The sequence below is a fragment of the Bubalus bubalis genome, chromosome 8 (assembly GCF_019923935.1).
Source record: "Bubalus bubalis isolate 160015118507 breed Murrah chromosome 8, NDDB_SH_1, whole genome shotgun sequence".
In the NCBI taxonomy this organism is placed as follows: domain Eukaryota; kingdom Metazoa; phylum Chordata; class Mammalia; order Artiodactyla; family Bovidae; genus Bubalus; species Bubalus bubalis.
Window position 1 is genome coordinate 39,643,722 of NC_059164.1, and position 16,473 is coordinate 39,660,194.

General features: G+C 36.2%; 1 protein-coding gene across 2 annotated transcripts in view; it reads left to right on the top strand.

Moving 5' to 3' along the window:
* Positions 1–16,473, top strand: part of SEMA3C (semaphorin 3C) — a 213,380-nt gene that overhangs the window by 118,731 nt on the left and 78,176 nt on the right. For both annotated transcript variants that reach the window (XM_025291055.3, XM_006049695.4), the window contains exons 5-6: positions 6,758–6,877; positions 15,830–15,920. In XM_025291055.3, the coding sequence (XP_025146840.1) occupies positions 6,758–6,877; positions 15,830–15,920 (211 nt within the window). The remainder of the gene's footprint in view (positions 1–6,757; positions 6,878–15,829; positions 15,921–16,473) is intronic.

A 16,473-nucleotide genomic window follows, 5' to 3' on the forward strand; every position in this document is an offset into this window, starting at 1 on the left:
GATCATTAAAAAAAATTAAGCAGGGTTATATATTTTAGACCTATATATTACATATGCAAAATGTCAAACTTGATTTATTAATTGTAGAATATCAATTTCCATGTTTCTGTGACCAGAGGACCCTAAACTACTTGAAAATGTATTTTCTTTAGGAATACATATATCAAAATACCTTGATACATTCCCCAGACCAAGAAGAAAAAATGTAGTATGGACCATGAAGAGTCATATTTTTAAAGCCCTATTAATCTGAGCTCCAAGACATATTTTTTTAAAAACATCTATTTTAAAATTATACAACTAATACCTGTTCAACACAGAAATCTTTGAAGGCCCAGAAGAGCTCATGCTGCTGCTGCTGCTAGGTCGCTTCAGTCGTGTCTGACTCTGTGTTACCCCATAGACGGCAGCCCACCAGGCTCCCCCATCCCTGGGATTCTCTAGGCAGGAACACTCAAGTGGGTTGCCATTTCCTTCTCCAGTGCATTAAAGTGAAAAGTGAAAGTGAAGTCGCTCAGTCATGTCTGACTCTTAGCGACCCCATGGACTGCAGCCCACCAGGCTCCTCTGTCCATGGGATTTTCCAGGCAAGAGTACTGGAGTGGGGTGCCATTGCCTTCTCCAAGAAGAGTTCTAAGCTCTCTGCAAATGTTAATTCACTAATTCCCTTAGTAACTCAATAAGCTAGGTTAATGGATACACACATAAAACCTAGCTTATTGAATTACTAAAGGAATTAGTGAATTAACATTTGCAGAGAGCTTAGAACAGTACATAGCACATAGTTAGCACACACTGTTAAATAAATAAAATAAATTATACTACCCAAACTTAGTAACTTAAAAATTTGAGATATAGTCTTCCAGCATTTTAGTATAGGTCATGTGTGTATGTATACATATATATATATATACATACACACATGTATATGTGCATGTGTGTGTGTGTATATATGTGTGTGTGTGTGTATATATATATATATACATAAAATGGAATTATATTCTCCATAATGTTAGAAGCTTCATTTTTCATTTAGCTTTATACCTTGAAATAGTTTTGAAAGACAATTAAGCAATAAAAAGAAAGCATCCACAGTATTGAATTTTCCTAATGTCTCATGCCACTAACCTTTTATGGATGTCTATTGTGGTCAGGACCTGTACTAAACTTTATGCAGGACAATTTATGTCCACTACACAGGGTTTGTACTGACAGTTGGAACTGAAAGTATATATGAAAACATCTGATACCTAACGTTGGGTATATTTATTATGTGCCGCACACTATTCCAAGGGCTTTAGTGGTAAATGCTTTCAACAAATATTATCATCACCATTTACAGAGCAGAAGATTGAAGCACAGAGAGGCAAGTACATATCTCAAGCTCAAACAGCTAGTAAAAGATAAAGTCAGAGTTTGCACCTATGTCATCTGGCTCTGAGAATTCACACTCTGCTGCCCATCATCCTGCAGCATGACGATAGTCCAGTTCTAATTGCCTCTCTAGTTTCATCACGTAGTAATCCTCTATACCCTGTAGGCACTATTCTCCAACTAAAGCCTGCACTCTCATGCCTTCAGTTTTTTTTTGTTCATGCTGTTTTCTGTTGGAATGTCCCTTTCTTCTGCTTTTGCCTGTGAAAATCTGTAGCTTATTCTGCAAATTATAGCTCAGATGACATTCACTCTCAAACCTTTATACCCAATTCAGTATTACTCATTTTCTCTTCTTTCCTTGTATAGCACATTTTGAAAAAAAATAACCTTATTATAACATCTGCTACAGCTTAATGTATATGCTCTCCTTGCCCTGGAAATGGGAATTGAATCTGTTTATTTCAGTGTTGCTAGCACCATATACAATGCTTGCACAGAATGAGTTCAGTAAACATTTTCTGGATGGAATTGACACGACTGCAGTGGTCTAGTTCAGAAATAATGTGGATAGAAACTAAGTACAATGGAAATGGAAAGGACCTAGAAAATGATTTTCAGCAATTTATAGATTCAATGCAATCCCCATCAAGCTACCAACGGTATTCTTCACAGAGCTAGAACAAATAATTTCACAATTTGTATGGAAATACAAAAAACCTCGAATAGCCAAATCTATCTTGAGAAAGAAGAAGGGAACTGGAGGAATCAACCTACCTGACTTCAGGCTCTATTACAAAGCCACAGTTATCAAGACAGTATGGTACTGGCACAAAGACAGAAATATTGATCAATGGAACAAAATAGAAAGCCCAGAGATAAATCCACGCACATATGGACACCTTATCTTTGACAAAGGAGGCAAGAATATACAATGGATTAAAGACAATCTCTTTAACAAGTGGTGCTGGGAAAACTGGTCAACCACTTGTAAAAGAATGAAACTAGAGCACTTTCTAACACCATACACAAAAATAAACTCAAAATGGATTAAAGATCTCAATGTAAGACCAGAAACTATAAAACTCCTAGAGGAGAACATAGGCAAAACACTCTCCAACATACATCACAGCAGGATCCTCTATGACCCACCTCCCAGAATATTGGAAATAAAAGCAAAAATAAACAAATGGGACCTAATTAAACTTAAAAGCTTCTGCACAACAAAGGAAACTATTAGCAAGGTGAAAAGGCAGCCTTCAGAATGGGAGAAAATAATAGCAAATGAAGCAACTGACAAACAACTAATCTCAAAAATATACAAGCAACTCCTACAGCTCAACTCCAGAAAAAATAAATGACCCAATCAAAAAATGGGCCAAAGAACTAAATAGACATTTCTCCAAAGAAGACATACAGATGGCTAACACACACATGAAAAGAGGCTCAACATCACTCATTATCAGAGAAATGCAAATCAAAACCACTCTGAGGTACCATTTCATGCCAGTCAGAATGGCTGCGATCCAAAAGTCTACAAGTAATAAATGGTGGAGAGGGTGTGGAGAAAAGGGAACCCTCTTACACTGTTGGTGGGAATGCAAACTAGTACAGCCACTATGGAGAACAGCGTAGAGAGTCCTTAAAAAACTGGAAATAGAACTGCCTTATGATCCAGCAATCCCACTGCTGGGCATACACACTGAGGAAACCAGAAGGGAAAGAGACACGTGTACCCCAATGTTCATTGCAGCACTGTTTATAATAGCCAGGACATGGAAGCAACCTAGATGCCCATCAGCAGATGAATGGATAGGAAAGCTATGGTACATATACACAATGGAGTATTACTCAGCCATTAAAAAGAATACATTTGAATCAGTTCTAATGAGGTGGATGAAACTGGAGCCTATTACACAGAGTGAAGTAAGCCAGAAAGAAAAACACCAATACAGTATGCTAATGCATATATATGGAATTTAGAAAGATGGTAACAATAACCCTGTGTACGAGACAGCTAAAGAGACACTGAGGTATAGATCAGTCTTATGGACTCTGTGGGAGAGGTAGAGGGTGGGGAGATTTGGGAGAATGACATTGAAACATGTATAATATCATGCATGAAACGAGTTGCCAGTCCAGGTTCGATGCACGATACTGGATGCTTGGGGCTGGTGCACTGGGATGACCCGGAGGGAGGGTATGGGGAGGGAGGAGGGAGGAGGGTTCAGGATGGGGAGCACGGGTATACCTGTGGCGGATTCATTTCGATGTTTGGCAAAACTAATACAATATTGTAACGTTTAAAAATAAAATTAAATTAAAAAAAAAATAAAAAATAAATAAGATCAAGGCATCCAGCCCCATTGCTGCATGACAAATTTCATCTTCTTGGGCTCCAAGATCACTGAGGAAGGTGCTGCAGCCTTAAGAAGATGATTGCTTCCTAGCAGGAAAGCAAAGGAAAGCAACACACTAGACAGTATTTTGAAGAGCAGAGGTATTACTCTGCCAACAAAGATCTGTATAGTCAGGGCTATGGTCTTCCCAGTGGTAGTTATGATTGTGAGAGCTAGACCATAAAGAAGGCAGAACAAGAAAGAATTGATGCCTAAAAAAAAAATAATAATAATAATTAAAGCGACTGATTTATTTTTCCTTTCATGTTTTTCCCTTTGAAGAGGGCTTGGAAGAGCACAGTAAAACATCATCAGATAGTATACAAATTTGCCTTCATGGTTGAAATTTAGTCGCTCAGTCGTGTCCAGACCCCATAGACTGTAGCCCGCCAGGCTCCTCTTTCCATGGAATTCTCCAAGCAAGGATAATGGAGTGGGTAGCCATTTCCTTCTCCAGGGTATCTTTCTGACGTAGGGATCATACCTGGGTCTTCTGCACTGCAGGAAGATTCTTTACCATATGAGCCACCAGAGAAGCCTTCATGGTATAGGACAACCATATTTAAGACATATTTAAATTCATACCTGAGTTACTTATTAAACCTAGAGCACTTCATTTAACCTTTTGGTGGACTCAATTTCCTCATCACTAAAATGGGACTAAATATTTTAATAGGAACATTGCTGGGAAGATTAAAAACATCAAAAGATTAAGAGCTCTGTAAATATTAGTAACTGTTATAAAAACTTCCATCTAACAACTGTGGAGTTCTTACCAAATGGCAAATTATAAAGTGGTTAAAAGGACAAGATTCTATGTTAAACACATCTGTGCTTGAAAATCTGCTTTACCTATTTCTAGCTATATGACCTTACTGCTGTGTCGCTTCAGTCATGTCTGACTCTGTGTTACCCCATAGACGGCAGCCCACCAGGCTGCCCCGTCCCTGGGATTCTCAAGGCAAGAACATTGGGGTGGGTTGCCATTTCCTTCTCCAACTCATGAAAGTGAAGTCACTCAGTCGTGTCTGACTCTTAGTGACCCCATGGACTGCAGCCTACCAGGCTCCTGGGTCCATGGTATTTTCCAGGCAAGAGTACTGGAGTAGGGTGCCATTGCCTTCTCCGATATGACCTTAGGCAAGTTAACTAAACAAGATCTAAACTTTGTGCTTCTAAAACCCGGTTGAAAACCCGAGTGAATATACACAGTTTGCTCAATAAATGTGATCTCTGAAGGTTAAAAAATCAATCTTCTGGAGGTTAAATATATAAAATGATTGTTCTTGTGTCTAATGCATAATAAATTTTCAAAAATAGTAGCCATAATAAAGACATATATATAACATATATGTATACATAAACATATACATGAAACAAGTATAATCTGTATTTGAGTTGTAAAAGAGATATTAGTGACTTCTTCCTTTATCCCATTACCAATAATTCATAATGGAAAAATCTGCAAACCTCAAGATGAAACAGACATAACCTCTTATTAATAGAATTGAATCAAATTCATGTTTTGCAGGAAAATATTATGTACAGAATCCCAGAATGACTGAACTTGGATATGAAAAAAAATAAACACAAGTCTCATTGCTCACATATACCTTTAAACATAGACATACTGTATATACACCATACTTCATCTATGATTTTTCTCCAGAGAAACACATTTCAGCTGCAGTATGTAGTCAGTTTCTAGGCACCTCTATAAACAGGTGTCAAGATACAATGACACTATATATGACAAAAATTCTTAATGTCTTAAAAAAAAATAAAGAATATAGTCTGCTCTGTAAGGTTAAATTTATATAACAGCAGAGTTGGTGATTGATTATTTAATAATAAAAACCCATAACAGAAACATATATATGTATACAAATACTACATATGAAAATAAGCATATATTTGCTGGCAAGTAATAATGAGTATAAAAGGAGAAAATGATAAGAAAATATAAAATAATATTGACTTTAAATTTTGGCAATTTTTTAAACTTTTTAATAAACATGCATTATAAAATATTAGTAAAGTATGTGGTACCTAGAAGAGAAAAAAATACACTGTATGAACACCCATCTGAAAACCACTGAGTCTGACATATTTCTTTATAAAAATGTTTGTCTCTAATGTGTAATATTATTAAACATTGCTAGAACAATGACTTTGTGAAAGGAGCAATATTCAGCCTCAGGCTTGATTAATGTGTACTCAGCAAAGGTAGTGACCCTGTAAGTATAGAACATGCAATGGTTAATTCAGTCACTGAGCTCTGCATTTGGTGCTGACCATGCTTGTGTATTTCTGCAAGGTCATAATCAGCTTATAATCACCATAATCATTTTTCATTTCATTGAGTGAATAAATGACAGCCTTTGCAATGGTTGGACTGGGAGCAGGTGAGAAAGGAGTCTGGGGAAAGAGGAAAGTATTTTAGGGGACCAAGAGCAGAGAGATCATGATTCCGTTATTTTTCATAGACAGCGACAATGCTGGCATTTGTGTAACATTTGTCTTATTCACCCCATTATGAAGGCTAATAGTGTTTGCCACTGTAACTAATGATAACATATGGACCTTCTATAAGCACAATTAATTCACAACATGTTTTATATAACATGGATGAGTGTGTGTGTGTGTGTGTAATGTTTTGAGGAAAAATTGAGAAACAGTTTGGTATACTTTTCAATTTCTAAGCTTTCTCAGATAACGAGTAAGTTCATAAAATTTCAGAACATAAAAACATACCCAATATAAAAAATACTGAAATATGAGAGAGACATATCATTTTGCTCATTATCTGTTAGACAACCTTCCTCCTAAAATACACCATGGAATAAACCATGTTCTCTTGTTATCTCCTAACTAATTAAAAAGTTAGGGCATAAAGAAAAACGTATAGCAAAGTGTAACAGTAATACTTAGAAACAGCAATAAAAGTCATTGGGTTACTAACCGCTGTTTTCCTTTTCTTTTAGCATGGCTGCGGGAACTTTGTCCGTGTAATTCAGGCTTTCAACCGCACGCATTTGTATGTCTGTGGGAGTGGTGCTTTCAGCCCAGTCTGTGCTTATTTGAACAGAGGGAGGAGATCAGAGGTAAGTGTAACAATAATTCATTCTTATTTTGATGTCAGTGTCAAAGATTTCGTAAAACAGTAAAAACTTGGAAATATAATTAGTGGCCATAAAAAATTTCAAGCCGTTTAAACACAAAATATGCTTGGTTCCTATTTGCAAGGTTACTTAAAGTGTAGCCTTTTTTCCTTCAACTAAATGTACAAGCTGCAGAAAATAAAGAAAGGAGATGGTGTGATTTCACAATTACTTAAAGTGTAAGGTATTGATAATATTTGATCCCAAAGTGGAATGTTTACAAGTGGTTCAAGATGATATGAAGTATTAAAATTCTTAAAGAAAAGTAAAGCTGTGCTTCTTAGAAGAATACAGTTGTCTGCATTGAGCTTGTCATTAGAACCACAGGTCTGTGACCAACTGATTAAATAAACCACTTCCCTAGACTGTAGTCTGTCAGAAACTCCACTGAGAAGGGTGTGCAGTCATGGTACAGGCCAGTGATAGCATAGCACTTTTCAGAGCACGGATTTTTAAGTAAAATCATTTTCCCATGTACAAATTGCCCAACATACACTTCAAGCCTTAATAGGAAAGCTGGTCCAAAAAGTAATCTCCTTTGGAAAACCAGCATGAAACAAATTTTAATCACTTTACTAAATAAGAACTACTTCAGTCTCACTTCAAAAGATATGTTTCAAAGGGAAAGCATTTCCATTAATTAATCTCTTTAAATATCTTAAGAGCATATTTAAGTGTGAAAAGGGTTATAAAATTTTAAGCTTTATATGTTTTATTTAATAGTCAACTTAAGTCAGTGTTTTTCCACATCATATTTACATATCTATAATATGTAATTAATAATACAAATACAAAATGCACAGTTTTATCAAACACCTAATGTATTTATTTTATTTAGTTTAAAATAAAAGGCCATGATGCAGAACATTGTATTTTGAGAGAGTTCTATTTATTCATCACTAACATTGTATTTTGTAGTGATCAGAGGCAGTACTTACTGCTAACATCCTGTTTGTACTAAGATATGGCATGTTTCTTGTACTTGAAGCCACTTTTAAAATGGAGGTTAGGGTGGCACATTCATTAAGTATTACATTTTATTTCTGAGACTATATAACCCTGCTTGATGTTTGGAACATCACATACTTTTATTAGACTCTATGGCCCTTCCAGTATATTGTGAAACTGAGTCAATGCTTTCCTAGAGCCTTCAGTGATGCTTCTCAAAGAGTCTACAGTTCTTGCTGCATAGATTCCTAACATGATTCTTCTCTTTATCCCCTGTCTTCTGGTCCTGGAAAAAAAAAAAAAACGACACAAGTAAATGATGACTTTAAATAATGAATAAAACATTAATAAGAAACAATTATTGGTTAATTTTGCTGTGCAATCTTAGAATGTTACATCTCATCTCTGATTGGTTTTATCAGATGCATCTATAACATCAGTTCCCATAAGTGAATACATACTGTTTAAGCTCCTGATGCTGCAACTCATCAATCAGATAACTTTGACTAATCAAGAATATCACAGGCATTCAATTTATTCCTTGTGCTTTTTAAAGCAAATTAGTCACCAAACTTTTCTTTTTATTCATTTTATTGTAGTTTTTCTCATGTCAGAAGAAAAGCTGTGCATTTTTCTTACCAATAAAGTTATTTAATCTTTAGCCTTCATCACTGTTTTACATCTTCTTTCCTTTCCCCTGCATTTACTCTTTTTTTCTTCTTTAACAGTAGGTTTCCCTTCCTGTGACTTTTTTCCAACCCTCTCCTTTCACTCTCTTTTACTTTATCACAAAACTTCTCGGACTAGTAAACTATTTTTCAGCTTTTATATTCCTATTTTCCCTATCTTGCATTAAACCTTCCAAATCTGAATTTAATTTTCACCTACTAATTAAAACTCTTTCCTAACAACCAGAACTCTTAGTGATCATACTGACTCCCCTAATCAGCATGTTTTCTCCTAGACCAATCTACAACATATAATGCCCTCTATTTTTCAGCACCTTTATTGACATCTTTGGCCATGGGATATTTTGCTATGCCTTTTTTTCCTGATCTTTCACCATGTACTGTCTTTCTGGTCCTATTTTTTCCTCTTGTCGATTCAGTCTACAAAGATGTATTCATTTAATGGCAGAAAAAAATCATGTCAGAACTTCTGGGCTACCTTTTGGATACTAATCTTTGTCTTGTGTCAAAGGAGAAGCAACTGAAGCAATCTCAAGCAGGAAGTATCATGAACAGATTTGTGCTGTCACTTTTATTTTGTGTCACATTGGCTCTTCTGTTGTTCATTTTGTTTGTTAGCCTGGATATGATTCTTTTGAGTCTGAGATGCTGTTGAAAGATAAACGTAGAAATATCAAGTAGGCAGCTGAGTATAAAGTTGGCTATATAGATATTTGAGTAATTATCTTACAGGAATAACTGAAGCCCAAACAAAGTGTAAGTTAATCGTGTAGGAAGAATACAGCATGAAAAGAGAAGAGTGACTATGATTGAGACTTAAGGATCTTCTAAATTTAAATAGCCATATGGAGGAAAAGGAATCTCCAAAAAAAGACTAAGAAACTAGAGGAGAGGAAAAAAAAAAAAAAAGCATGTGTTGGTGCTGTGAATAAAGACAAGTCATTATAAAAAGATACAAGTGAGCAATAATCCCAAATACCATTGAGATCCAAGAAAGAAGTCTAAAAATATAAGTGCTGAATTGTATACATGATAGGCATCAGGGATCTTGTCAAAATGACTTTCAATAGAGCAACTGAGGTTCGATGCCCAACTGAAACAGATTGAGAAGAAAGTAAGAAGTCAGAAATGATTACAAATGTATGTTAATGTTAGTCTCTAAGAAATGTAATTCTCAAGGAGAGTAATGTTTAAGAACTGAAGGAGTTGTTGAAATGATATTGTAAAGGATCCAGTTAATAAAATTAAAGAAAGAGTAAGGATAATGGAAAGTATACCTAAGTATGCCTACGAAGACTGAATAAGAGGATCTGAAACATTGGTGAAAGCATTGGCCTTACAGTAAGAGAAATATTTCCTCTCGTGTATTAGTGGGTGTATTAGTTTATAGTTTTTATTAGTGTGTGTATTTGGTAATGATGAACCTAAGATGTCTCATTTAAGGACTTCACTTTCTCAGCAACATGTCAATCATATGAGCTGAGAATAAAGTAGGAGATTTGACAATGGTGGCATAGGTTTGAAGTTATTAATGGAAGAACCAGTTGGCATAGTACCTTTGGAAGATACAAATTCATTTTAAGCTGATGATCACAAATCTATACTATGTTGGATGTACCTTGTTGGATCACCTTTGGCAAAATGCTTAGAAGTTTGGAGGCAAGTATGAAGAAAGTAGATAGACATGTGTTTACAGGTTGTGGGGCAATGAAAAATCACAGAATGAAGGAAATTAACACTTTTACCAAAAAAAAAATTAAGATTAAAAAACATGGACCATAAACTGGTTATGAGAAAGCAAAAAGGCAGAAAAAAGATGAATTGTAAAAAATAGAGTTCTTAGGAGATGAGTTTGAAGAATTCTTGCAGAATGCTTGAATTAGTGTCTATTTGGGTCTACCACATACTTTCCTGGTGATGACAAGATTTAAACTCTACTGTTTGAGCCCAAGGAGGCTGTGCAATGGAGAAAGAAGTCAGTGGAGAACAAGTGATACCTACGCAATCTCCTCAATTCCTGCAGTGACAACTATCACTATTACCGTCAAATTGGTATATGACTCTGGCTACATATACAGGGTTACTAAATTTTATTTTTTCCAGCAAGTTTATCATTATTTGTTTAAAGAGTAATCCAAGTCTATGCCCCAACCACTAATGCTGAAGAAGCTGAAGCTGAACAGTTTTATGAAGATGTACAAAACCTTCTAAAACTAACACCAAAAAAAGATGTCCTTTTCCTCATAGGGGATTAGAATTCAAAAGTAGGATGTCAAAGATACCTGGAGTAATAGACAAGTTTGGCCTTGGAGTACAAAATGAAGCAGGGCAAAGGTTAACAGAGTTTTGCCAAGAGAACACACTGGTCATAGCAAACAACCTCTTTCAGCAATGCAAGAGATTACTGTATATGTGGATGTCACCAGATGGTCAACAATGAAATCAGATTGGTTATATTCTTTGCACCCAAAGATGGAGAAGCTCTATACAGTCAGCAAAAATTAGACCAGAGGCTGACTGGCTCTGATCATTAATACCTTATTGGAAAACTCAGCCTTAAGTAGAAGAAAGTAGGGAAAACCACTAGACCATTCAGGTATGACCTGAATCAAGTCCCTTATGATTATACAGTGGAAGGAACAAACAGATTCAAGGGTTTAGATTGGATAGAGTGCCTGAAGAACTGTGGACAGAGGTTTGTAATATTATATAGTAGATGATGACCAAAACCATTCCCAAGAAAGAGAAATGCAAGAAGGAAAATTGGTTGTCTGAGTAGGCCTTATAAATAGCTGAGAAAGAAGAGAAGCTAAAGGCAAAAGAGGAAAGCAAAGATATACCCAACTGAGTGCAGGGTTCCAGAGAAGAGCAGGAAGAGATAAGAAAGCCTTCTTAAGTGAGCAATGCAGAGAAATAGAGGAAAACAATAGAACGGTAAAGACTAAGGCAATGGCACCCCACTCTAGTACTCTTGCCTGGAAAGTCCCATGGATGGAGGAGCCTGGAAGGCTGCAGTCCATGTGGTCGCGGAGGGTTGGACACGACGAGTGACTTCACTTTCACTTTTCACTGTCATACATTGGAGAAGGAAATGGCAACCAACTCCAGTGTTCTTGCCTGGAGAATCCCAGGGACAGGGGAGCCTGGTGGGCCGCCATCTCTGGGGTCGCACAGAGTCGGACACGACTAAAGCGACTTAGCAGCAGCAGCAGAGATCTCTTTGAGATAATTAGAGATACTAAGGGAACATTTCATGCCAAGATGAATGCAATAAAGGAGATTAATGTTATGAAGATGCAGAAGATATTAAGAAGAGGTGGCAAGAATACACAGAGAACTATATAAAAAAAGATCTTATTGACTCAGATAACCACAGTGGTGTGATAACTCGCCTAGAGCCAGACCTCCTGGAGTGCAAAGTCAAGTAGGCCTTAGGAAGCATCACTATGACCCAAGCTAGTAGAGGTGATGGAATTCCAGCTAAGCTATTTAAAATTCATTTTGATATTTGGCAAAACTAATACAGTTATGTAAAGTTTAAAAATAAAATAAAATTAAAAAAAAAAAAAAGAATAACAAAACAAAAAAAAATTCTAAAAGGTGAGGTTGTAAAAGTACTGCACTCAATATGCCAGCAAATTTGGAAAACTCAGCAGTGGCCACAGGACTGGAAAAGGTTGGTTTTCATTCCAATCCCAAAGAAAGGCAATGCCAAAGAATGCTCAGACTACCATAGAGTTGTGCTCATTTCATATGCTAGCAAAATAATGCTCAAAATCCTTAAAGCTAGGCTTCAACAATATGTGAACTAAGAGGTTCCAGATATACAAACTGGTTTTAGAAAAGGCAGAGGAACCTGAGAGCAAATTGTCAACATCTGCTGAATCTTAAAAAAAGCAAGGGCATTCCAAAAAGACATCTACTTCTCCTTCATTGACTGCACTAAAGCCTCTGACTGTCAGATCAGATCAGGTCAGTCGATCAGTCATGTCTAACTCTTTGCCACCCCTGGACTGCAGAACACCAGGCTTCCCTGTCCATCACCAACTCCTGGAGCTCACTCAAACTCATCTTCATCGTGTCGATGATGCCATCCAATGATCTCATCCTTTGTCGTCCCCCTCTCCTCCCGCCTTCAATCTTTCCCAGCATCAGGGTCTTTTCCAACGAGTCAGTTCTTTGCATCAGGTGGCCAAAGTATTGGAGCTTCAGCTTCAACATCAAACCTTCCAATGAATATTCAGGACTTATTTCCTTTAGGAAATCAGTTGGATCTCCTTGCAGTCCAAGGGACTCTCAAGAGTCTTCTCCAACACCACAGTTCAAAAGCATCAATTCTTCGGTGCTCAGCTTTCTTTATAATGCAATTCTCACGTTCATACATAAGTGTGGATCACAACAAACTGGAAAATTCTTAAAGAGATGGGAATCCCCAACCACCTTGCCTGCCTCCTAAGAAGCCTGTGTGCAGGTCAAGAAGCAACAATTAGAACCTGACATGGAACAAGCAACCGGTTCAAAATTGGAAAAGGAGTACATCTAACCTGTATATTGTCACTCTGCTTATTTAGCTTCTTTGCAGAGTGAATCATGAAAAATGCTGGGCTGGATGACTTACAAACTGGAATCCAGTTTGCTGGGAGAAACATCAACAACTTCAGGTATGCAGATGATACCACTCTAATGGCAGAGAGTAAAGAGAAACTAAAGAGCCTGTTGATGAGGGTGAAAGAGGAGAGTGAAAAAGCTGGCTTTAAACTTAACATTCAAAATAACAAATATCAAGGCATCTGGTCCCATCACTTCATGGTGAAATAGTGACAGTCTATTTTCTTGAGTTCCAGAATCACTGCAGACTGTGACTACAGCCACAAAATTAAGACACTTGCTCATTGGAAGAAAAGCTTTGACAAAGCTAGACAGCTTATTAAAAAGCAGAGACATCACTTTGCTGACAGAGTTCCTTATAGTCAAAGCTATGGTTTTCCCAGTAGTCATGTGCGGATGTGAGAGCTGGACCATAAAGAAGACTGAGCATCAGAGAATTCATGCTTTCTAATTGTCAGGCTGGAGAAGATTCTTGAGAGTTGCTTGTACAGCACAGAGATCAAACAAGTCAATTCTAAAGGAAATCAACACTGACTATTCGTTGGCAGGACTGATGCTGAAGCTGAAACTCTAATGTTTTGGCCATCTGATGCAAAGAGCCAATTCATTGGAAAAGACCCTGATGCTGGAAAAGATTGAGGGCAAAAGGAGAAGGGGGTGCAGAGAATGAGATGGTTGTATGGCATCACCAACTCAGTGGACATGAGTTTGAGCAAACTCATTGAGATAGTGAAGGACAGGGAAGCCTTTTGTGCTGGAGTTCATGGGGTTGCAAAGAGTCAGATGTGACTTAGCAACTGAACAACAACATTATACAAACAATACCCTCTTAGAAAGCAGACATGACTGAATTTTGCTTTTGTCACTATTTATCTGTGTGTGATCTTGGAAAAGCCATGTTTTCCTCATCTTTGGAGTCAATCCATAAAGAGCATTGAGTTGTAGGACTTTTCTAGGCTAGAGCACTGTGATTCATTTGAAGCAGTATGATTTCCCATTACCTCAAGAGATTTCTTGCAATACATTAAGCTCAGTATAACAAAAATGAAATAGTTTTTCTTTAAAGAGTAAAACTTCAGAATCAACTTTATTTTCTTCATCTTCTTGAACTATATTCAATTAGTTATTGATTATCAAGCTCTATCTATTTTCACTTTACAGATCTTCTCGTGTCTTTACCACTCTTATCCTAACCAAGAGATCCTAGCATGTCAGATTATTATTCCCTAATTCCTGGACTGAGTTGAAAACAAATTTATTTTCTTGAATTCAGTATCTGTGTTTATAACCACCATTCTCAGTCTTCTTAAAGAATAAGATAAGATCCAGTCTTCTTAAAACAGTGTTTTGATCCTTTTATTCCATACTCAAAAATGTTGAGCTTGCATTTTCTTTGGGATAATTTTGGAAAACACCTTAATAATTAAGGTCTTCCATCATCCAATACAATCAACAATGTGATCATTTTTTCTTTGAATTTTAGTAGTAGCTTTTACTAACTTTATTTAAGTAAAAAGATAAATATACCAACAAAATGCTCCCTCTCAGTGAAGCTACACTGACCATTATATTTCTAACTGAACCCACTGCCCCCATTCCCTGCTTAAATGTTCTCCAAAGCACTGAGTATCATCTAACATACTCAATATTTTGCATGTTTATTCTTTTTATATTCTCTATTTCCATTCTCTATCTTTGGTTTATAAATTACCTACAGGTAAGAATTTTTGACTGTTTTGTTACTCTGTCCCCAATGTTTTGTCAGTGTTTGGCACATAGTAGATGCTTGTCAAATTTTTGTTAAGTAAATGAATGAGTAAATGAAGCATTTTTAACTAAATTATGAATTATTTTGTTAAATCTAGTACAATGCTTTCTATAACAAAGTGGTAACATAAAATTTTATATTTAAAAAAGATCTTGATTATCTTGAAAGTAATCATAATCCTTATACACATTGTTTCTCTGTGAACAGTTTTCTTCTTTTGGCCAATGTTCAACATATCTAGTTCAGGTTTATGATGATCTTTGATTTCCAAGTGTTGATTTTTTTTTTTTTTTAGTAGCTTCACACTGTTAGTTTCTGCTGTACAATAAGTGAATCGGCTATAAGTAGACATATATCCCCTCCCTCTTGCGTCTCCCTCCCACTCCACCCCGATCCCACCCACTAGGTCATCACCGAGCACCAAGCTGAGCTTCTAGAGCGGGTTCTCACTAGCTTTCTCTTTTACACGTGGTAATTTATATATGTCAATCCTAAGCTCCCAATTTGTCTCACCCTCCCCTTCCCCCTGTGTCTGCATGTCCATTCTCCACATCTGCATCTATATTCTTACACTGGAATAGGTTTATCTGTACCATTTTTCTAAGCCAAGTGTTTTTATTGATGTTGATTTGAGAACTTGGATTAACTTTATGGGGAGTGTAATAGGATGAGAACTTGACCTGCTAAGGTTAGTTTATAACTTACAGATGCATTCTTCATATAGGCCAAGAAAACTTTAACATAGTAAAATTGGGAAGGCATAAGCAACCAAGTAGAAGGCATGTTATTCATGATGATGCTTTGTTTTACTAAAGAACAATTGGTTAACTAAGATAAAGTAATTTATTTTTTTTTACATTTTCAATTTTATCTATAATAAAGGACCAAGTTTTCATGATTGACTCCAAGTGTGAATCTGGGAAAGGACGCTGCTCTTTCAACCCCAATGTGAACACAGTGTCTGTTATGATCAGTAAGTGGAAAATAAAAGGGGAGGTTTAAAAAAGGAAATTAAAGACAATAAATACATTATACCGTATGTCCATTTTGAATAATTGTGTGGATGATAGTACATGAGTAAAATAATAGAAAGCAAGTTGTGAGAAATTCTAATTTCTTATTTCCAGGAATATTCATGAGTAAATGATAGCCGTGTGTTTTTTCATCTAATATGACTACTGTCATTCATAGAGTAAGTCAACCATTTAAAAAGTGTATATATGTATACATATGTTAATAAATATTGTATGCATACATACATCAATATATATTAGGAAGTAAATTTCAGTGTAGTTGTTATTTTGTGTATTCTCTTTTTCTGATGTTTTAGTTATCTTTTACAAACAATTAAAACTTGTATTTCTTTCATGTGAAGAAATAGCAAAGTGCATATGTTAGCCAAGTACATTCTCTATGAAATGTCTAAAAGTTCCCATACAAAAAAACAGGTACTAGTAAAATCACTTTTTTATTTCCTCATATTTTGTAAATTATATCAGTTAAGAATCAGGCCCAATTGCTCCCTG